We start from the raw sequence: 25,041 nt of genomic DNA on the forward strand, positions 1-25,041 counted from the left end.
ATCAATGCTGCGATGAAAAGAAAGATTTGTACTAAACTCAAAAAAATAAATAAAATAAGTTTGTCGTATTAAAAAAAATACTCCTAAAGAATAATTCTTGTTACTGATATTAATTTTTAATTTCTATCTTTTTATAATCTGTGGTTAACATTTAGTATTAGGGTCCTCAGATTCATAAATACTTGAACGTGTAAGTGGTCTACGAATCAAAGAAACTTTTGTTGCGCGTACTAATGCATAAAATTCATACATTTTATCTAACCACGTATCTCGTGTCTCTCTCATTTAGCGGCACGTTAACAAAGTATGCACACACGTGCCAAATGCCATTACAGTACAATGTGTGAAGACTGTAGCCATAATCGTCTGTCCCACGCAGACGCCATTGTTATGACAGAATACGGTGCGGTTTCAATGCGATTGTTTTGAAGCATATTTCACTTGTAGAAAGGTTCTTATGTAATTTATCTGTTGCACGCTAGAGAGATGTATAGAGAAAGTATTGATCGTAATAATTAAGTATTTCTGTATGAAATCACCATGTTAATTACGTTATATATAACGGTATTGAACCTTAATCATCATTATTCCTTACGGTGACCTCTATTACAACGATATTGCCATCCCTCTTAGTCTCCTTGAAAAAAGAGACGGCAATAGTTTTCGTATGAAATTGTTTTGCCATTTAAAATTCGCGGTAAAACGATCTACGCTATGACTTAGGCTTCTTCAACAAGCGAACGTATCACCATCTCAAAGGCCGGCAACACATCTGCGGTTCCTCTGGTATTGCAATATCCATGGGTGTCAATGAATACCTCGGTGTTCCCACAGCTCGTTTGCCCCTTTCTCTCATAAAAAAAAAACAAAACTTAAACATCATCTCCCTGCTCCTATTCTATTATATATGGTTTCATCAAGTTTGACTTATACGTATGTAAAATCGATTCTAAGTCAAGCATAGTTATAGCTTACCCCGCCCGTTTAAAGATATTGCATATCTCACTACTAAACAACGTTATGTAACGTATCGTAATTTTTCAACACTTCACCGTGATATTTACCAATTTACATGCATACTACTTAGAGCATAAACAAATCGTATAAGGAAATAATCTTTGTAAAATGTATTTAAATAAAATTACATAAAAATACGGTTAACAAATTATTATTTTTTCATTGTAATTTTGAATACCAAGCAAAATATGCATTACCGAAGCCTACAAACAATTTGCTTGAGTTTTATATCTTTATGGGCAACATTGAAGTAAGCAAAACATGTTCAACTTATGAAACCGTTAAATTTAATATTAGAAGCAGATGCAAGCTCTTTGTACAATTACATTGCAATGCTTTCACTTGGTTACAAATTTAAACTACCCACAACCTTTTAAAAACCCACAATAAAATAACAAGAAAGACTTTTAATATTATAAAAAAGCAAATTTTGCTCTTTAGTTTTAAATTTCAATATTGTACGTCAACTACAAAATATGTCGTCTTATTAATAAATGCATTACCAAAAGATTAAGAAAAAATCATGATTTAAAATTCATCTACGTAGTAAAAGTAGTGATCTTCATCTTAATAGTAGCTCTTATATGTCCTTACTCAATACCGATAATCTTCCAATACAATCGTCAAAGGATGGCAGTGCAGTAGGCGAGACGGATCGGAAGGTCGTACTTCGCGGTGCAATGCAACCTTGCAATCTCGATAGCTATACCCACGCATGGACCTCGATATAAAGATGGGCGTTTACTAATTTCTACAAGAGAAAGTTATTGTTTGTGGTATGCAAACATAGGAACATTTAATAAACTTTCTTTTTTAGAATATTGGTATTCTTCCCACTGAACGGCCCTAGCTTACCCCAAGTTTTTCATAACTTAACAATATACTCGAGGTGTTCACGTAATGTGATAAAAGCAAGAAACTGCAAACACTCAAGAAATGTTTTTAGATAAAATATGATGTAATTTATATAAATTACGAGGGTAGGCAGCAGGCTTGTCCCTTTAACGAGACTCTGTCACCCTTCACAATAAATTCGTAAATTTTTGAAGGCACGAAATACCGTTAATTCTGCTTAAGGAAACAAACTATAAATGACTTAGTTAACTTTACAAGAAGCAAGTCGTCAACGTTCTAATGGATCTGATAGCGACGCATGCCTGCACCAGTGGGCCAAGGATGTCATAACAATTATTATGCACCGACTACCATTATGCGAGAAATGCTAATAGAGACATTACATTACGTTCAAACAGGTAAGTGGGTGGGAATAAAGAAATAAGCTGGATAATAGACGAGGAAAAATTATTTTACAATTTAGATGACACAATAATAATAGAAATTTAATATGTACATTTATGGTGTAATATAAACTAATCTCTCTCTCTCTCTCTCTCTCATCTTTTTAAACATTGATAGAATCCCTAACAATAATATTTGTTGGGTGCCCAAATGGGCCGGATCGACCGACGGTCGACGGGTGGATTTGGCGTAGAACATAAGAACGGAAAATATCTTTATTCTGTGCGTCCTTGTTGATTAAAACGTCGCTTCGCTATTTCTTTGAATCAAGGTGGCCGCACACTGGTTTGCAAACTTATAGTATAATAAAAAGATCTTAAAGGTGTTTATTTTTCTAACCAATATATAATCTGTAGTTAGGCATATAATACAATCATACTTTAAAAGCAAAACTAATAAGTAAACATGCTACTTATCAACTTATACCAGAAACCATGAAATCAACAATGAACACAATTATCCACCCGAACAATAAAACTGCATGCTCAAGGAGACTATACCATTATTTTAATGCGTATTACAAGTTTTTTTCATATTACGTATGTAAACAACAATTTATATACTTTACTAGCTGTCACCCGCCTCCCCGTCCGCGAGGAATTAAAAAAAAACTTAATAAAAACCCTATGTGTTCTTCTATACTACGTTCTACATCTATGCAAAATTTCGGCAAGATCATGCAGCCGTTCCGGATATATCTTCAAACAAACAAACATCCATCCAAACATTCACATTTACAATGTTATAAAGTAAGAAGTTAATTTAGTGACAAACTAACACAATTTTATTACACAAAACCAGAAAGCATTTTGTGCAAACGGTTCAGAGCTTAGCATTGTAAAGGAAATGACTATTCAATACAATTATGCAGTATCTAATCTAATCTATAGATAATAAAAATATGTTTATCATCATCATCACATTCAGCCTAAACTTGTCCACTGCTGGACGTAGGCCTCCCCAATCGATTGCCAAAATACAAAATTCAATTTAAGATTTGGACACAAAAAAAATAACAAAGAGTCACATTGATCCTAGAAACAAAGTATACAATTAAAACACGCCTGCACTTTATTTTCCGTGCACGCAACCAGCAGCTTCGTATTGTACATAGTCTTAACCCAGTTTGTGTGAAATTTCGGCTAATGTTAGTGCTCGCATGCATACATATTACGTCAGTCGAGTCGTTTTGTAATTAATTGCAAACTCTTCTCACTGAATACGCTGACGAGAGTATACAACAAACTTCAACAACCTAAATAAATAACAAATGTCAAAAGTTAACTATCACAAGTCATAGGAGGTTAATTTGAAAACCCGAGACACGGGCACGTTAAATTATACGCCTTTATTTTAAAAAGTGATAATGAAATTGATAATTTTGAGTACTTTAAAAAGAGACGAGAAAGTAAGATAAGTTGATAATTATTATCGTCAGGATCTGAAGTAGCCTATATATTATGAATTTACACTGAAGATCACTTCAAAACGTGTAAGTAATTAAGTTACTACTAATTATACTTTTTTACACATATACGCCTCTTCCTAGTTCACGCAACGCATCAACTTGATAACAAACTACATAACCATTACGACGGTGTGAGACTAGTGATGTTACATGCGTATGCTAATTTATAACATAAAAAAACACCTACCAGTAATATTTTTTTATAATATAAGGTGGCAAACGAGCGAGCGCCCACCTGAAATCGCTGAAATAGCGAAGTGTCCGTTGCCCATAGACATACGCAATAGCATATGCATTGCTTTCCTTTAATCGACGGAGGAGAGGATGCACAGAAAGAAAATATCTTACCTTCCCATGCATCCTCTCATCCGGAAAGTCCACATCCACTTCCCATCCATTCATTAAGAAAAAAAATGGGAAGGGAAAGAGGACTAAATTAAGCCTCCAGGACACGAATATAAAAAATAACATATTATTATGCAGCAAAAACAGTGGTGGCCTAATAATTTTGCAAGTATATAACCGCCATCGTAATACGGACCGATAATTTTGTAAGGACTGCGGAATGTAAACACTACTGGTGAAAATTAACATTTAATAAGTAAGCATTTATAATCTTATGATCCATTAATACACAATAATTTCAACAACTTTAACGCTTTTAACGTTTCGGTTACAAATATTGTGATACTATATAATGTTGTCTAAATATACACAACTCAACTATTCCAATTTCATCGCATATCCAACTATAACTAGAAAAAGTTTTCCCGCGAAATAGAACAGGTCTAGTGAGAAATTGGATTTCCATATTGGAATTTCAATTTAGACTTCTAACCGAGATGTTATCTTGTTTATTCAAAACATTTTTATATCAAAAAAATCGAACGAAAGAAGCAAGGCTTTTTAGATGATTGATGACCTTATTGCTGCTATATTTTACACAGTTTGCAAATACTATAACCATGGAGAACTTATAGAACGAAAACAAAAGGTGTAGAAACATAACACTATCGCCAAAAGCAAGTTACAACATGCTTAAAGTGCAATATTACACTATCTCCAGCACAAAGCAAACGCCAGATAACGAAACAGTCTTCCCCACATAGATATGATCTAACTGTTGCTCCATTTATCTTAATTTACATTACCGCTGTGACGTCATCACGCTGTTGATTACTTAGCGAGTTAGCAAGTCCGAGTGAGGACGGAAGGTCATAATTTCAACTTGAGGTGATATACTCGTGATAGGAACATGCTTAAATTATATAAGAGTCAATTGCCTTAAGAGCGCTAATATGTCTGTATTATAAGGCTAGGTGACGCCCGTGACTCCGTCCGCGCGGAATTAAAAAGATCTTAATGAGTAGCCAATGATTTCTTCCAGACCGTGTTCCACATCTATGCCAAATTGCAGCAAGATCCGAGCATCCCTCTAAGCATTCGCATTTATAATAATAGTAAGATAGACAAACGATCATCAGCTATTGTCGTTGATTACAGTCGCGCTTATTGCAAGTTTCCACTATCGAAACACTTGTATAATTACACATAGCTCATTCTCCGTAAGAAAATAGTTATAACTATATGTTTAAGTACAGGTGTTTCGCGGTAGAAAAGCACAAGGCATTCATTTTACTGTATTATTCGTTAGAACTATTATTAATAGTAACTTTTGCCCGCGAATATAGCCTATGTGTTCTTCCAAACTATGCTCTACCTCTATGTGAAATTTCATCGAGATGCATGCAGCCGTTCTGAATATAACTTCTAACGTCGATCCATCCATAACTATCCGCATTATTAAGACAGATATCATAACGTGTCGTGACATTACATCAATAACAGAACCTAACAAGTTATTCTCAATGCATTTGCAATAATATATTACCAAAGTATAGCAAACCGAAGGTCGACCGAAGTCTATCATAAATCGTGAAGTCATATTACACGATAAGCCTTTAACTATATTTGTAACAACTCACGCGTATTGTATTTGATATATAACCTCTATTGTTTGTGCAGTAAGTAACTAAGAAAAATATGAAAAAGAGTTCCTAGAATTTGAAGTTTGTATGTATCCAAGATGCATTCGTTTGTACTCGACTTCTTTCAAAATAGATTAATAAAAATGTAAACTGGCTGATGCTGAATGAAATGCTGACGTCTGCAACCGCAAAAACGTCACGCCCCGTTTGCCCGGGATTTGGGGAAGGGGTAAATGCCGGGTAGTCCTCCAACCATGTCGATGGCAACACTAAAACGTCGCAGACATTGCGTGTTACACTGTTTTTTCATCGTAATCCGCTACATCCGTCGATGCATTCCTTTACAGTTTATGTTTATTTTATACGTATGAGAAGTATTAATTATCTTTACTTCTAGAGTTGAGACAAATATTTACTTTGACCATGCGAGTTAAAATTATGTCTTTATCTATATGATAGCTAAGATAAAAGATACTGTTCTAATTTCGCAGTATTACAATAACGAATAAAAGGAATTGTCAAGTCTTAACATCGTCTCTAAAAGTACTCCGGCCATAAAATAAATTAATGCCTCAACTGCGCAGATAAACTCGTTTAGATATGATGTCATATTTACATAGTCATAAATAACCGTTGATCTTCAACGTAACAAATACAATAATTTTATAACATAGTAAAGAAAAAAAGTGACGTTCATTAATCTAATCACCACAATATGTTGTTAAAAGGGACACTTTAGCATCTCTCTTGAAGGCACTCTGCGTGTGACTGCGTGTTTCATAAACGAAATAAACGTATACAACGAATTGAAACACTAAAACTAAATATGATATTAACATCATACGATATTAAAATTAAAATTAATAAAGAGAAAAGCTAGACATACAGAAGGTTATGTTAGCATAAGTCTAGGGGAGGAGCACTCGATTATGGAATACTTGAATAAATCGATAACGGCGGCGAGCACAGATACTCTGTTGTCTATATTTGAGAATAATTAATTTATAACATTTATTTCAAGTACCTACAGAGTTCCCTGCAAGCATTCAATTCAAACATGTTTTTGTTTTCTCAAAAAAATTTCACACGAGGTACTGCAGCTGAACAATACAGTGTTCGTGGTACTATTAACTGCCCTGCATCACTAATCTGCCCTTGTGTGAAATAAGACGCTAATCTATATTTGCATTCTACCATGAGGAACTGCAACTAAGACTCATTTATATCGAAACGCCTTAGTTGGCACTGTGTCAGAATAACTTCCTCAGACTTATAATGAGGCATTAGACCTCAAGTGCATTGAGAATGCAGGTTGCGGCGAGACGTGACTCCCTTTTATGGGGTATTGTTTCTTTTATGTCCCGCGGAAACAATGTTTCATATTCTTATGACACAAAGCAACGTTCACGTATTTCTTAGTACTAAGCTTGACCGAAAAACAGATGGTTTCTAAAGATAAAAGAAAAGTTTCAATTTCAAATCATCAATACCAAATATCCAATGTATAAAAACATATTGACATCCTTTTCACTCTCTTCCAAAACGAAAACATAAGAAGTGTTTTGTATATGTCTTTCGAATGTGATAAAATTTTGAATACATTAACCCCGTAATGCGGGAAATTGGTGGGGAAATATTATATATAGAGTTAGTCACACATGTCCCAATCTCTTCATATTATGACAAAATGAAATACTTAGTCTCAAAAACAAATTTACGTTACCAAAAACTAAAAAGTACAGATAAGTAGACTTAAATATTGTTTATTCTAGTATTCTCAGTGCTTCAATATTTACATACAGTGATATCATGACGCAGTGGGGCAAAACATGTGTAAATATGCAAAAGTACTTGAAGAAAACACGTTTTAAAAGATTTACTACATTGTCACATAAATTACAAGTAAACCAGTTAAACAGATGATACGACGAAGCTGTGTATTAATTCAAAACATGAACTGGCGAACTAAAAAACTCTTAAATGACCATCAAGTGACTGAGTGCTATAGATAAAAAGAGATATAATTTGATTTATTGCTGATGCTCTTTTTAAATGGTCAATTTCAAACAATAAGGTGTAACATAAGACAATCCCACAAGTGTTGAAGTTAATGTTTTATAACTTTTAATATGTTATTCGACCTTCCAACACCTAAAGCACTGCCTACTGCCATGCGGGTGGACACCGATAATAATAATTAGCAAACGTAGTTTACATATATCATAAGTACTGTTTAACTGCGGAAAGAATCAAGTTCCATGTTCCATTAAAATCTTTGAACTCCAAAACTACAAAAAATATCGCTGTTCTAATTCTCTTTGTAAATAACGGAGATCGCTTTTAAACAGATATTAAAAAAAAAAGTATAAAATGAATTACGTCAATTATTCAAATTATTTAATATTACTAATAAATGCGAATGTTTAAATGTAGGGACGTTTGTTAGAAGGTATACGCAGAACAGCTGTATAGATCTTGCTGAAATTTGGCATAGATGTGGAACATAGGCTACTAATTATTATTTTTTAATTCCGCGCAGAGAAAAGCTACAGCTAGTTTTAGAATAAAAGGTTTATCTACCAGTCGATGTGTTATATTCATAGATACACGCGTCCATGACCCACAAGTTATGACAATGATCGAATTACGATTTTGCTTAACACCTACACATAGCTCCTTTTACGTCTACATAAACACTCACGATGGTTATGAAAGACTATTCTTTAAATAAAATTTATTTTATAAAGAAATAAGTTAAGCGATCGTCTTATGAACCTACTTTTATTGGACGCTATCTAGGCCATAATAACGAGGTGATAAGAGTTAAGTTATTATACAGCTAAAACTATAAATAACATTATTTTTCAAGCATTAATACCTCAATTTCAACCAAAGCATTGCGTTTAGGAACTTCAGTAGTGGATTCTACTGTTTATTTCAATGGAAAACCTTTCTCGCTTTCCCTTACTCAAAGATTTTTCTTTAGCTTTATATGTTGAAGATCTAAAACTGTCTATAAACATCCCTAGAGATTTTCATTCACTCCATTCGCCATACCCATAACATTTATAGTTAGTTTCTGAGACTAAAATACCTACATAAATATATCTATCTCTCTCATTACCTTTAACAAAACAGAGATAACAATATATAGGGATTTTGGTCTCGGAAACCAACGGTTAATAAACTCTTAAAAGAGTATCAAAATAATTACTATTAAAGTACACTATAAATTCAGATTAGCATAACAAAACTTGCGTAAACAATGTTTACTCTGTAGATTAACACTTGCAAATGACAAGATAGTACGGTACATGTTAAAAGTTGCTCAAGAGATACAAGCGGCCTCTTTAATTACGTTTCAAATATTTACCTTATCGGTATATTTGCTTTAGTGCGTCGAGATTGTTTCGCGTTAACTATTAAGTTTAGTACGTTATCTTAACACCGCAAATAACTATACAGGCGAGTAGATATACGCATAAAATGTCAAACTATATTTTTACGATATTAAAATCTACACGAACATGCCGTTTAGGCAACTCTCAAAGTACATAATGCGAAATTACTAAAAGAATATTTTTAGTCTGTGGGAGCTCTTAACAAGTTATACTTATTCTTTTTAAATAATACAATTAGATAATTAAATTAAAAACTAAAAACACTTCATCGACACTTAATGATAGCGGATGTCATACTATCCGACGTATTATTCATACCCTCAGAATTATTTCTAACTCATTTTATACAGTTCAGTCGAGTATCCTATTTTAAATTTTAGCTTTCAAGGTCCTTGTCCAGATTTTGACATTTTGACGAAATGCCTTCAAGGGACATCATAATTAACTTATAAAGAAATATTAAAAACGTTAGTGTATTTTCACACGTCAAACAAAAGCGACATGCTATTTCATGAAAGAGCGATCTTTCTAACGAGCCGATTACTCTTTAATATGCGCATATAAAGGTGAAATTGATATACGTGAAACATCACTCTCCCTTAGCTAAACATACGTAAACCATAACTCACTGGCCGGTTACAATTTAAAACACTTTTACACATACACTGGCACGTAATTCACCATTTTTTTTCTCAAACTACTCTCGCAAGAGAGAAATTCCGACAGAGGTCGTTTCGCCGCACGACCGATGCGGACCGCGCATACAGCGTCACTGATTAGTCCCCCAACGTATTGCATGGTGGGAGTATTAGTTTATTAAATAGGTAAAGTCTAAAATGACGGAAGTTGACGGAATCGTATCCTGTGTTTACTTCCAAAAGTGGTGCAAGTGCAACCTTAGAGTAAAATTTACATAACGGTCATTCTGCATGAAAGGTACAAGGAAGCTAAACATGGCAAATGCATGCATGGCATGGTAAGGATTTGTGTCTAAAAAAACAAGTCAATAAAGGACATATCGACCGACCCGACCTCGTTACACCTAATATGAGAGCCTTCTTAATACTTTTTTTCGGTCGAATCCATCGATATAATTATGTTTGCGACTATATTCTTTGTGATACTATGTACTTTACTTTACCCCATCTTTCTTTATTTTTTTAATTCAGCAGTAACGGTGTCGCGGGCGACAGTATTATTGTGAATCATTCGACTCAAAAAAAAAATATTTTATCATCTTAATTTTACCATCAATAACTATTACAAAATGCGCATCAAAGAAAACTTCAATCATGACAAATTATCACTCATAATCATTATCGTTTACTATATAAAGTATTACTTCCAATTAATTAGTTTTAAAGAATTAGAAGCGTCTAAATCGATTAACCTTAATAGCTAATGCCTTGCAAGTGCTTCATAAGAGGCAAGTCGATCGTTAGGAATGTAATTAGCCTTTAATTTAGTTCTCCAAACAATTTACGCTCGAACGCAACTCCTCAATCAATGACAATACTAGCATTCGAGAAATCTTAGTAATCTTTCTAATTACATATAGTCATATAGATGCTTAAAAGCCTTTTCCATCATCTCAAAGATTAACTACTGCATTAAGAGTCGTCGATCAGTATTAAACACATCGCGATGTTTTACACCATTACCGCAAAACGCCGGATAAATGAAAATTTAACTTTAAATATAAAAACATACCGGTAGGAAGAGACCGAACCTGACTGGTCTGACAAAATGCATTAGCTTCGAAGCGATTCCATATCATCCTTTAAAAATATATGGAATTGACGCGCGACAATTACATACATTTTTGAAGTTTGTCATAGAATCGCTTCGAAGCCAATGCACTTTGTCTAACCCCCCTAGAAGTATATGATTTTCAGTTCAGTCCGTCCAGACGCTTAACAACTACGCCACCGACTATAGAAAACATTGTTTTTTTTTTTCAAAAGAATGAGATAAATTTTTTATACAAGAAATTCGACTGTAGAAACCGAATTTGGTCTATTTGTAGTTATTTACTGTGCAGCATAAAATGTTTAGGAATATTCAATTGTAAGATTTATGAAACAAAATGAAACTATTCGAAGCCTCAACTACAAGTAAAAGCACTCAGACCATTCTAATTCTAATATGAAATATTCACACAGACCGATTCTAACAGACCCATTCACTTTGTAAGCAGTAGTGCTTATAAAGTGAATTGGATGTAGATCCAATGCAATATTTCATTTTCGATTTAACGCGATATAATAATAATACAAAGCAATTTCATTGAAAAAACACACAAAGTTATTTTCGCACAGCTGATATGTGACAAGTTCATAAAGTTTTTATTATCTTCAATTTTCATTTATAAATATTTTAGTAACTTACGATTGCGTAACATTATTTAAGTTTTAATTTAATTTAAATACAGTGAATTACTTTTTAAGTCATATAATTGAAATGAATATAATTAAACTTTAATATATTTTAATTATAAAATCGATATCTAATCGAAAACACATTTTTTGTACTCTATTCTAATATTCATTACATAATTTTTGAGACGTCTTTTATACTCGAATAACGACTCTACCTTTTCTTTTCACGTTTCAAGATAACACTTAACACAAAGAGCCTCTTCCTTTAATAGTTGAAGGGGCCTCATCGAGCAAAGCTTAGCTTTTTCTTAATAAAGGTTAAAATAATCTAAAGATGATCACCAATTTTGGTATTAGCGAATCTTAAAATAATTAATTGATACAGAGATATAATATAGTAAAGTTTGTGTATAAAATTAAGAAAAAAAAAAGCAGAAAATTGTACTCACTCGATCAGAAATCGCTTCTTCCATTTTCCCGCGCTTCAGCCCCGGAGCTCGTACCACATTTACTTGTGGCGCCACCACTGCAGGCGGCAACGCATTATTTCCAGCGTTGCCGCTCGTGGCTACCGGTATGAAACCGGCCTCCATTTTATCATATACACATTGCAGCTACTGGACGACAGATGGCGCTATTCTCAATTCCTTTGTAGATCAATTCATTTTATAAAAAAAAACTATGATAAATTTGTAAATTCACGGGTCAATTCACTTCGTGGAAGAATTACACTAATTAAATCACTAGCCATTGTAAGGAACCTTCTGATTAACCACTATTAACACGATACTGAAATTTGAGCATTATCGAACGGAATTTGATAAGTGAAAATTAATTTAAAAAATCACGCACTCACATATCTTTCTAACAACTAGAATTTAAACAGATTTCGAAATATTTCAACCGACGGAAAAATAACACCAAAATTCACGGCATATCACCAGAGCACTCGCGAGTTTTCTGAATTTTAATTTGACTTGTCGCATCCGTCGCTTTCTTCTCAGTGCCTGTGAAAGAGACAAACATAAGGTTATGATAATTGACAAAACAACACATTGGAATGAATGAGACTGGTTTCGCTACAAACAAACCATCGTAAATTTTTTCACTACTAATGATCAAGGTCTAAACTTCAAGCATTTAAGGACGTCTAGATTGACTTTACCGTTGGATTCCACTGTCGATGCATCCATGCAAAAAGATATTTTTTTATTAAATTACGGCACAGTGAGATACAATATCTTTGTATGGAAACGACCGACCGTTTAAATTTCTTAACTGTAGCTGTCACTTCAAATTATTATCAAAATAGATGTAAATCTAGAACTATTAACAAGATTATACGCTGATCAATTTTACGCACTTACTATTTCTCTTAATCTTTACTTTTCCTCATAATCTCATAGGTTTTTCCACATTTAAAACTTTATAGCATTGTGTATTGCTCAAGAATACATTTTAAAATTATTATAGTATTAATATTTATAGAAATAAACCGCAAAACCAGTTCTTCGTTCAATCACAATTTTAACCTTGCAAGGGCGATCATATACATTTTTTCCCTTCTAAAAATTTTAAATTCCTTAATAGTTATGTGGATACCAGTAGTGTGTGTTCGCTATTTTATCTCTTTTTTACATTAAATATAGCAACCCAAACTAGTGGTCGCGTCCAACTTCGTCAGCGCAGAATTAAAAAAAAAAAGTAGCCTATAATATGTCTCTGCGCTCATAAGCTAACTTCTACATATGTAGAAGAAAATCATCAAAGCTTTAGGTAAAATATACGTATATTCATAAAGTAAATTAGTAAAAATTCGGATGAGAAACGAAATTGAAAAAGGCCTTAAGAGAATTCCATAAAAATGCCTAGAGCTGGTCATTACTCGTGTGCCATGCCATCTATCACGCCATTAAAATTCTACAGCTTTTTATGTTCACTTAATTATCATTACATGCTCATTTCTATTCAATGAGACATCACAAAATGACCTTCGGTACCACCTTACAAGTTTTGTACAAATTAACTTTGGAATTAGACATAAAAAATTTAACAAGCAAGGCAAAAACCCACGCAACCAATCTTCCAAATAGATTAAATAATATACATACAAGAAAAGTAATAAAAAAAATAACCATCGTAGTATTTTACACAAGAAACAATTGTAAATACTCATAGTTCAATACCTGGTTAAAATATATTTTACTTAAAAAATTAGGTGGTCAAGAATTGGGTCGTTCACCCCAGTTGTCTTCCCAAGGGATATATATTCCATCCATCTACATCTATTTACTTTTTATAACGCAATTTAGACCCTACTGTATTTATTTTTGGACCTTAAGGTAACTCGATATTTATACACTGAATATTTTTTTTAAATTGTGCCAAGACTTAATTTCAATTTCTGCATTTTAAAAGTAAATTTTTCGCCTCAAATACTTTTGCATATTTTTTATTTAATGGTGCCAAGGTCTTGCTCGCTACTAGCTCAAAAGTCGTTGCAGTTATTACCTTGCAAATATTTATTTTAAAAAATCCAGAAAAACTTTCTAGAGCATTAAAATTTCTTTGCTTAAAAATAAAATCTCAACTTCACTATAAAAGCTTTGAAATTTCTATAAGAAACATGATGAAAATCAAGTATCGGAACCTTTTACGCAAATAAAACATAGATACTTTCAGAATACTACGCAAAACCAAACACAAAAATTTATCTAAGTTGTTTTGCTACTAATACGTATTTCTAAATCTTTTTAATCTTTATTAATCTTATCAAAATTAGCATTCGATAGTACGTTAGAAAGGAATTTAATCAAAACTTACAGGATAAAAATAATAAATTATCTATCACAGGCGCTATAAAAAAAAACTATCGAATTTACAACCGACCTTCATCTTTTATCTGCAGATTATAAACCAATCTGTGATAATCTATTCCATTTAAAAAGTATCAATGGCAAAATGGTGATAACATTGACAAATTATTGTACGGCCAAGTGGCATCAAAACGTTTTATTTACACAGGCTTTTAAACGAAAAATATTGAAAGTTTCCAACATAATGTAGTTACGTTAACAGATAAAATAAAATAAATAGTTACTCAAAATAAAAGCGTTAGTTGTGTGGGTTCCGTACCTCATAGGAAAAAAACGGAACCCTTTTAGGATAACTTTATTCTCCGTCCGTCTGTCTGTCAAGACCTTTTTCTCAAAAACGCGTGAAGGTATCAAGCTGAAATTTATATCAAATACTCAGGTATGCGGTCCCTTGGCGCTGTGAAAAAATAAACCTTCTAAACCAACGCAATCAAAAGATACAACTATTTATGTCGCATATTTACACATTTTTTTTTAATTATAATAGTTTATAAAAGGGCTGGTTATAATAATATAAACATATCCTTTTTCATAATTTTTTTTAGCTTATACCATTGACTTCTGAGATCAAAATGTCTGAAGAAAATATAAAGGGATTTTGGTGTCAGAAACCCATGTTTAGTTGAAGATGGCAGCTAAAATGTACCTCTACGATCGTATTTAAAGACTCAAATGTATTCATAAATCTAAATATGAACGTTGTAAATCAGTCGAGTGTTTCGAGATCAACAATGACAATGATATAATAGTTCATTGGACAAAATGTTCATAACTCAAAACACAATAACGCAAGGCGTTCCGATTATCAACAAATGGATTATTCGCGCTCGGTGACGCGTGGCCAGAGAAACGATCGACGAGAACTCGCGCTATGCACAACACTTTAAACACTATTAGATTTCTGACTTTAGACTACCAGGCGGCTCATTTAACAAATTTTCTGTGTTATTTTCCATATGCATTAAGTATGCATATTACGTCTTTTATTTTAAAACTGTAAATAATTTTGTACATGAAAAACAAGTATAATTAAGAAATCAATGACATCTCTTGCTCGCTTAGGCATTGCATCGGTGCTATAGAAATCAACGTATTTTTCAAACTTAATAAAAAATGTGCATCTAAAGTTATATCATTAACAGAAATTCTGAGAACCGCGGAAACTGTCAACTGTACATGCTCCAATTAGCACATGAACGTTCGTAGCGAGGTTTTTTTCTTGAAATGATACCACGTGGAGACAAGATGCATTCGTTTTTCGTTGCTATGCAACAAACATGCGCAGTAATCATGAGAATTGTGAATAAATACAGCGTAAGGCTTTTTCATACATATTACTACGGAGTATCGCGACGGGAACATATTTATGATTTAATTAGATAACGTTACTTATTTTATAAAGGAAAACATAGTGATCCAACCTGCACATATCTGAGAAGAAATTCAAAGATATGTGTGAAGTCAATCAGCCCCGCACTTGGCCAGCGTGGTTGACTATGACTTAGTCACCTCTTATTTAGTATAGGCTCCGAGCCCTTCGGTAGGGACGTAGCTGATGTTGATGATGATGTACCCTAAATTTTTGTGAAATATACTTTTTAAGCTCGTGTTCCACTAATCATCCCTCGGCATACAATTTTCACGTGAACTGACTATTAAAACTGTTTTTAAAATATTCGTTTTTAATCGATTATATTTATCGAATGGCCGCAATCCATCGTCCATGGGCAATTAGACACGGAAGCATTATTCGGGTCGTGCTCTACTAAGTCGATTGTCTGAAAGAACGGTCTATAATTTGATACATAAATCCATTATCATAGAAAAATCAGTAGAATTATATCTTCATACTTAAATATACTTACATACAATGAAGTGATGAACCTTTTTTTTATAATTCGCGAGCTCGTGAGTAATGCCTACCTCATTATGCGATTACAATACAAAATCGATTAAAAAAATTGTAACTCGATAATCGGATTATTTTCTATCCAATTTAATTACGGTCCAAGGATATTAAAAATAATTCTTCTTCTTTAGCTATGACAATAAAATAAATACAAACGTTTGCCAACTAGAATTTAAAAAAAATATCCTAAATTACTTACTACTTTATCCTAAGTTCCAGCTGTTTTGGCGACAAAAATAACAGAAAAATGTGTTTTTTCGTCAGAATCATGCACTTTACAAACAGAAACCACAATTTTATCAATTTTCTATTAGGTTTTGTTAATATTTTGCTTCTGTTCTGTCACTTCACCTTGGACACTGGCGAATCTCTTACATTTAAAAACATTATTATCATCATCTAATTCTCCTTAACAGTTTGACAGTATTTGAAATCGGCATTTTGCACATATTTAACAGTATTTGAAATCGGCATTTATATGATGTGAGTGGTGAGAGTTAGTATGTTGATGCTTTGCGTTAACTGCAAACTGATCCCCTATCAAGTTGGTATTTGCGTTTATGACTAAGTCGCAACTGGCATACCGCCAGAACCAACCCTCGCATCATACACTTCCAACTTGTTATAATAAATTGATTACATTAATTTGAACTTAATAACGATAGACATAAGACATGTTGCAGATTGTAATATGAGTTTTGATCATTGAAAAGTCTGCATCAAACATCCAAACAAATTTAAACCTTATTCCATATAAATAAAATATATTTTGGAATACACGTATATGCAGCTGTTCAAATCGATTCAGTGTAAAGTTAGTTCTGAAAACACAACAAACGCTTTTGATTAAGGCATTGTGGTTGTAAAGTGTAGATTGTAATGTCGCAGTCATGTCAGGCGAGCGGTTTGCAATTCCACGCGTACTTTGAATCCTATACTCGTATTTCTATGTCCATTATCAAACGGGTAAACATGTCTGATGTACAATGATTAAAAAAACCTGTGATTTTGTATGAACGTTAACATTTCGATATGTAAATTGATATTGCGTGTTCGTACTTATATTAATGTACTATATTTCCACCTGACTATCATATATCGTCTAAATCTAGGTCTAGGCGTCCCGGAGGCCTAATTTAGTCCCCTTTCCCTTCCTACCCTTTTTCTTATAATGAAAGCCTGGAAAGTGGAAGTGGACTTTCCGGATGAAAGGATACATGGGAAGGGAAAATATTTTCTTTCTGTGCATCCTCTCCTCCGTCGATTAAAGGCAGGCAGCGTATATGCAATTGTGTATGTCTATGGGCAACGGTCACTTCGCTATTTCAGCGATTTCAGGTGGCCGATCGCTCGTTTGCTACCTTTATAGAGTATCAATAGAGACCAAGATTAATCCAAAACACACATAGCACATATAGCAATGCTTTAATAGCCAAAGCTTTAAGAACCAAAAAAATGTAAATTTAATGTAATATTTTCCAACAAAGTTTTAAGGTCCAATGTCACCATATTAGGCATTAGAACAATATAAAGGACCGCCCACTATTTGAGTACTGTCATTACATAAACTGCTGTGTGTTATAGGACAAGACAAAGGCCGGATACGGGGGCAATGAAATTTTAATAAATCTTTTTTAAAATGATTGTGCACACTATAAAATAAGCTATAGCGCGATATTTTATTGTTTAAATAAACTATTATTATACAATAAAAAGCTTCTATTTTAGGAATAGGAAAAAATAATAGGATAGTTGGTTTATGTAACTAATATAAACCGAAGACGAGCGATTAGTGTTAAATAAATATTTAAAGAACACATTTGCATATGTCTTAATTATAGTACGGTAAATATCACATGCACACTCTTGCTATCAAGATTTCAATATTATATTTCCATAAAGATACGCGTATTGTTCTTAATACCCTTTATAGTTTCTTCTAAAAGTTTTTGTAAGCCGTGGAACATTGTTTCGTAATATTTTCATAAATAATAGCTTACAGTGGTTTAGATACCTTAAAGTTTCTGAAGCATACAATAAGTGGGTGGCATTGGTGTTCGTATCCATTGAATAAAATAACTTCGTACTGCATAAAACATTCACTCGTTAAATACTTGTTAATAAATACCAATTATTTACAATTGTTCTATTGATTTAAAGATTTTACACATTTTTTTCATATCGGTAACTTAATAAGTATTCTTTTTGTCCAATTTTTAGTTATATTAGATTCTTCAAATGCTTTAAAATATTACATATAAAAAAAATCTAAATAACATTCTCTGGTGTATTCAGAAAATCCAACCAAAACTTCATTAAATTTGTTTGGTCTTTGGATCTCTTAGGGAATTAAAAACACTGAATTTATATTTAGTATAGATGGATAGATATGTCTCACTTCTTTAGAAATTGTTAAAAGAACATGTTGTATTACATGTAAAAACTAAACTATGACAAACGTGTGCATAAAAACTATAAAACTGGGACATTGGCCGCGATGACATACGCAAGAGGTCTTTATCCTACACAAGGGTACTAACCCATGTGATTCAATGTATTTTTAATTCCTTTGAACATTCTAATTTGAATAATAATTGTATTTTTTCACAATCCATTGTTATAAAATATTTTTACCGTAACTTTCTGCCGAAACACAAGAACTGGAATTGTTGTCTCAGACTTTTAAAAGCGTATGAGAGGGATATCAATATGTTGTGTAAATACAGTATGTTTATAATTTCATAATTTCTTTCTTTGTTATATAAAGTTATGTTAACTAATTCACTCCTATATCAATATGGTAGTTATAAATTTACAAAGTAGCTCCCCTGTGAATGAAAAGGTCAGCTCTTTGCTCAATACACACACATTGACGCGTCTAAAATTCACGAAAGTAACATAAAACATCCATTAGGTGATTAATGCGAAACAAGAATTCACCTCGTGCGGGTACTAAAGCCTTTACTGAGACATAACCGCGAATTTTTCAAGGCAGCACCAATATTAAATTTAAAACTGTATTTATAGATCATGAAATTTCTTAACCTAAACAACATTACGACCCATACGACGAAAACAGTTACATCTCTTTAGTCTAGTTCAGTTCAATTTCTTGATTATAACCTATACCTTAGCGGATTGGGCTAGTGTCGACTATTTATGGTTAAATTCTTGTTCAGCAGAGATTGGCAACAATATTCTGCTTATACATCTCTTGAAAGATTTTATGAAACTTGGTCCTCTTTTGACCCACTTCGTTGGGTTGTTTTGGTTACACTGTACCTATACAGAAATCGAATAGGAAATGCCAATTATTAGAGAAAACTTTGTCAATGAAGTCATTCAATATTTATTAACAAACGCCAATAGCCTAATGGTTAAGGGTACGAGTTTTCGATCACGAGGTCGGGGGTTCGAATCCCGCTATTCAACTATTGTAAACCATGTCCTAGCACAAGTTAAGAGCTTAGTTGGAATGGTACAAGAAATATTAGTAAATTTATAAAAATCTGCTAATATTTTATAAAAAAAAAACATGTAGAATAATTCATGTTAACTTGCAAAAACTTGCAAACAAACGATAATATATAATTTCTACCAATTTAAAGTCATTTATCGTGTTATCTAATCAACATGCGACAATCATGCATGTTGGTGCTTCACGGATATCGTTGTATGATCTATATCTATCACGTATTTACATACATTTCTTGTATGAATTCATTAAATTTTAAATAGTAACCGCATACATTCACTTAGAGATATTTACAATTCTTGTTTTACAACATTCAATAAGTGAAAGTTGTCATAAATTTTAGCCTAAGGCGATAGTTATAATTGCTGTAAACCTTTCTCTAAGCTTTCAATCAAATACGATAGGAGATTCACTATTCTTATTGCGAAATAACCATGATAGTAAAAGCAGAACGAAATATTTCTCAGTTGCAATTCGAATCCATGACCTTGTAAAATAAGTAAAGGTAATAAGAACCACATAACTAGGAATTAATATATGTAGAATTTTAAAGATTAGTAAGATCTATTTAGAAATTTTCGATTTTATTAAGATCGTGAATATTTGGTACAGTACGCGGACAAATCCAATCATATTCTAATAATGCGAATAATTAAAAAATTAACAAATTATAACATCTTGCGATATATTCGCGAGGCGAACAGTGTCGAAACAATGAGCGATGGCGAGTGTCCAAGGGGCTTCGAGCGGCCGAACACAGATCGAATCGCGGGCCTATTTTGAAAGTCGGCTAATTACGGAGCCATCGCTGCGTGGACGAGACAAAGACGCAACAAAAACTCTACCATTCATTGCATGCAAATCTCAAGAAAACGTTAAATGCACGAAGATACGAAAGATTTAGACGCTCAGTGGATTATATTCAGATCGGAAATTCCTAAGAACGTATTTTCTAATGTTGTATTTCATAATATTTTATAGTTTTTAGGTAAGAGTTTTAAGAAATTATATTTATATTAAAAATAGCAAATAGAAGCTAATCTTTATTTTTAAATATATTTTTTATTTACGGCTGTTTTTAAAAGTTAAATAAATTATGGCGAATCTTTCAAGGTTGATAAGATCTTTAGATATTTACAATCTGACTTATTGCAGCTGATATAATTATTACGCGACAATGAAACTTATCACACTAATTCCAAAGCGTGATAGAAAACGCCCTTCGAATTGCAATAACATACGACATATAAAATATGAAACTGATAAACATTTTTTATTAATTTCTAGCTGTCGCCCGCAACTGCGTTAGTCTATGTCTTGTCCCAGACTATGTTCTACATTTATGCTAAATTTCAACGAGATCCATGCAGCCGTTTTGGAGATACCTTTAAACAAACATACATCCATCCATCCGCCCAATTCGAATTTATAAAATTAGTAAGAAGTAAGATAGTAATACATCAGTGACTTGTATTAATTTATATAGCTTAAATTCTATTAATAATCATGTCTTTATAAGGAAAACTTATGCAGTATGGATATATTTATTTGACGCATAAATGCAAAGATAAAACATAAAAACAACAAACAAGTAACTCAGTGGAGTAAGGTAATTTAATTAACCTAGAGATAAAATTCAAATAACTAGAACAATAACTGTAATATTAAACAGTTGATGTAAATGTTGACAGACAAAGTGGTGAAGCATAACTATTATCAAACGAGATGTTTGAAAAGAATACATTATAGGATATGGCAACTTTAACAAAAATAATTCATTAACTTTCGCTACAAATTACTTCATTAGTCAAATGAATACCACCTCCAAATTCACTTAGCTTCATGTCACTGTACAAACAGTACAATGCACGTACAAGTCTCGTCTTTCCTGTACGTCACAATAGACTACGTCTGCAACTATTGGTCAACAATTACAATAATACATTAATTACATACGTTTACGAAACACGAGTATATAGAGGAAATATATTACCGCTTAATAATTTAATACAAATAATCCTGGAAATGCAGAAAGAAAAGGAAAATATATAGGATATCGACGAGAACTATGAGAAACAATGTCGAGAATGGAAAATTTAATATGATACAGTTGACCGATTGAGTGAATGTGAATTCTGATATGACGGCGGATAGAGTTGTATGAAATTAGTATTTGAGGCAGATTATCTTCTAAATATAATCAATGACAACAGAAGAACAATCAAGAAGTATTAATTATTTCGAAATAAATGTCACAATTGTGTAATAAATCTCCTCGACGTATCTTCACCTTAGAAGATATAGAGGGTCCAATAAATTCAGTTCAATAAAAAGGTTGCGTAGATTTACAGATCGGATTCTTCTTTTTAGTTGTTTGGTGGTAATTACCCAAAAAAATATATGTTACATAACAGCTACGGACATTTTAACAAGATTAAAAATCTATACATGCATTATTTCTAAATGTTTCGTAACATGGAAACTGACTGGATGTTTAATTTGAAATCAACCATTACAACATTGTTTACATACACTTACATCTAACGCAAGCTTATTACCAACAGCATCGACAGAGTTAAGAATATAGTAAACTGAACTTTTAGGTCGTTGATTTCTTCCTATGAAACTAATAAAGGGATAACCGATGCCGACCGCAAGATATGACCACCGATGCATTGGTTATATTTAATCGATGGTGAGGACGCACAGAAAAAAGGTATTTCACCTTAATAGGCCTATTCCGTCAAATTAATCGCCATCTTCACATTTCTTTCTTACAAGAAAAGGACGGTAAGAGAAGATGACCAAGATAAGGCCTCCGTACACACCCTCATCGAACGTAATTGTTTCAACTTCACGCCTATTTTATGCATAGTCTCCAAGTGTAAATTTTTCTTACTAAATCTACACTTAGAGACTTTTAAGTAACTATTAAACATCTGTGAGTGTAGCAGTAATCCGTGAAATACATTTGAAAGCTACAAGCATATGGTAAAGAATCATTTAACACTTGACCTGCGCTACTTTGACTCTTTTTTTAATAAAAAAACAACTAATTACACTTGATACCGCTCAAATGTAGTCATTTTGTAACGGTCTACACATCATTCTTGTGACGTAGTCCCACAGACATACTGACATTAGGCTACCGTTTGTTTTGTGGGAAAAATGTATTCCATTACTGTCACACAACAAGTATATTTAAAGCAACATGATAGGGATCAAAATCAAATGAATGTACAATACATAATAGTGTAAAATTGTCAATACGTGAAATACGGTTATACTTGTCACAAAAAAAAATCTTACTCGAATGCTATAGTAATGAGAAACTGTTTCTTTGTATCAAAAAAAAAACAAATACGTAACATTACTATCAATTTAATTTAACAGCAAAAACATTAGAATAACGATAGCTAAAGTCATAGTTTGTCTGTCTTTCTGCAAATCGGAGTAAGTTTAGGGCAAACTCCGAAACGGCTGGTCATAATTTTTCGGGACTTTTACTGGTAGTGAGCTTAAGTGTGCGGGAGTAAATTAGTCTATTTATATTTAATTTAGCGACGACGAAGTCGCGGGCAATCGCTAGTACTAAATAAGACATTTAAAGTATAGTAACAGATAATGTTACCAAATGCCAATGTAGGTTAGACGTAATTCTGTGACATTACATTTGGTAATTTAATCAAGGTTTTCCTTCACTTGTTGACATGCACGTCGTGATTGAGGCTACAGTTCGTGCCTTTCGCATAACTTTACGAATACTTTTAAAACAAAAATTTTAGTTCCCATTTAAATTAAACCGAAAAACCTTCTTATGAGAAAAAGCTAAATATTCTAGACCTAAAATTTCTCTTCACACAATGATTCGATACAGAACCCCTTACTCGGAGCTCCGAATTCTAACCCCTAGTCAGCAGTAACATCAGAATAGTTTGCAATCCTATGATTTTGTAGGATTGAAAAATTATTTCATATTATTTAATATTACGATATTGTTATTTGTTACGTGAGCTATTTGTATATTATTTTTATTGTACTGCAATAAATAATGAGTCAACTAATTTAGTATCATATTTTTTTAGTGACATCAGTGTAAATAGTTTATATGACGAAAAATTATAGTATTTAAATGGCTCGTTATTCCTGTGATCACAATCAACATAAGGTTAGAAATCCGTACCCTTAACCATTGGGCTATTGGCTATGTTCTCAAAACTTCACTACTGACCAACAATCATTAAAATATTCGTCATTGCATGAGGTCATATGTGACAATGTCTAAACATTCATATTCTGTGAAAGAAACAAAGATTTCTTACATAAAACAATTTGCACACACAAAATATTTGTTATATCCTTAAGACATTATCCTCTGTTTCAATTTAAACCATTATTGTTATCCTTTTCTTTTGAAAGAGAATTAGAAATATAACAAACAATCCTTTACATAGTCATAAATAAAAAATAATTAATTCCATTATTAATTAATAAAATATTTTTTTAATGTCTAGTAGAAGACAAGTGCAACTACTTTCTTATTTACCTTATCACCACTATGAACAATTGTAAATAGAAATGTTGCAATATGACTGATTATGACCAAAATTTATCTTTATCAATTTATTAAATGATAAGAACAGCTTTTATCATTAAAAAGTTAGTGTCAGTGCCAGGGATAGATAAGATGGTGATATTCCCAACGTTGAAGTACAGTTATATTTTACTTCCGTGACTATATTACACAAATATTTGTGGTCAATAGAACACATTCATAGACACACCTTAATCAATTTATCTTTTTGTCATGAGTACATATATAAAAATCTAATATCTAACCAAAATATGTTCTAGTTGTTTAGTTACAAGAACTGTAGCTCCCTAATATCACTGACAACTGTAGCCCTGTATCCCAAACAACCATCAAATAGGCAGATATTAAGTATTTCCATTTATTTTTCCCATTTTCATAAGTACTTTGGTAATGTAATGTTTTGACACATTTTCATCAATATATGCAAGGTGATAAATTCAAAGCAATAATTATCTTTGCACCTTTAATTAATACTAAACAACATTTTTAAGTATCAAAAAAAAACTAAAACATGTAAAATTTCACCACAAAATTCACAATAATGATTTAATGTAGAATTTTGATTTTCATTGAGAAATAAAGGCAAATATAATAAACATGCAGTGACCTTGATTGAAGAGACTGGTTTATGCATAG

The 25,041-nt window shown here is 32.5% G+C and overlaps 1 protein-coding gene across 9 annotated transcripts in view; it reads right to left on the reverse strand.

Moving 5' to 3' along the window:
• The window catches only part of Wdr62 (WD repeat domain 62), a 64,000-nt gene that overhangs the window by 38,329 nt on the left and 630 nt on the right, over positions 1–25,041 (reverse strand). For 7 of the 9 annotated variants that reach the window (XM_013320995.1, XM_013320993.1, XM_013320991.1 and 4 more), the window contains exon 2: positions 12,001–12,558. In XM_013320995.1, the coding sequence (XP_013176449.1) occupies positions 12,001–12,144 (144 nt within the window). In that variant the 5' untranslated portion in view covers positions 12,145–12,558. Of the gene's footprint in view, positions 1–9,802; positions 9,941–12,000; positions 12,559–25,041 lie in introns of those variants that run through there. The other 2 variants (XM_013320990.1, XM_013320987.1) reach the window with 1 other exon arrangement.

Source organism: Papilio xuthus, unplaced genomic scaffold, assembly GCF_000836235.2.
Source record: "Papilio xuthus unplaced genomic scaffold, Pxut_1.1 DF825946.1, whole genome shotgun sequence".
NCBI lineage: Eukaryota > Metazoa > Arthropoda > Insecta > Lepidoptera > Papilionidae > Papilio > Papilio xuthus.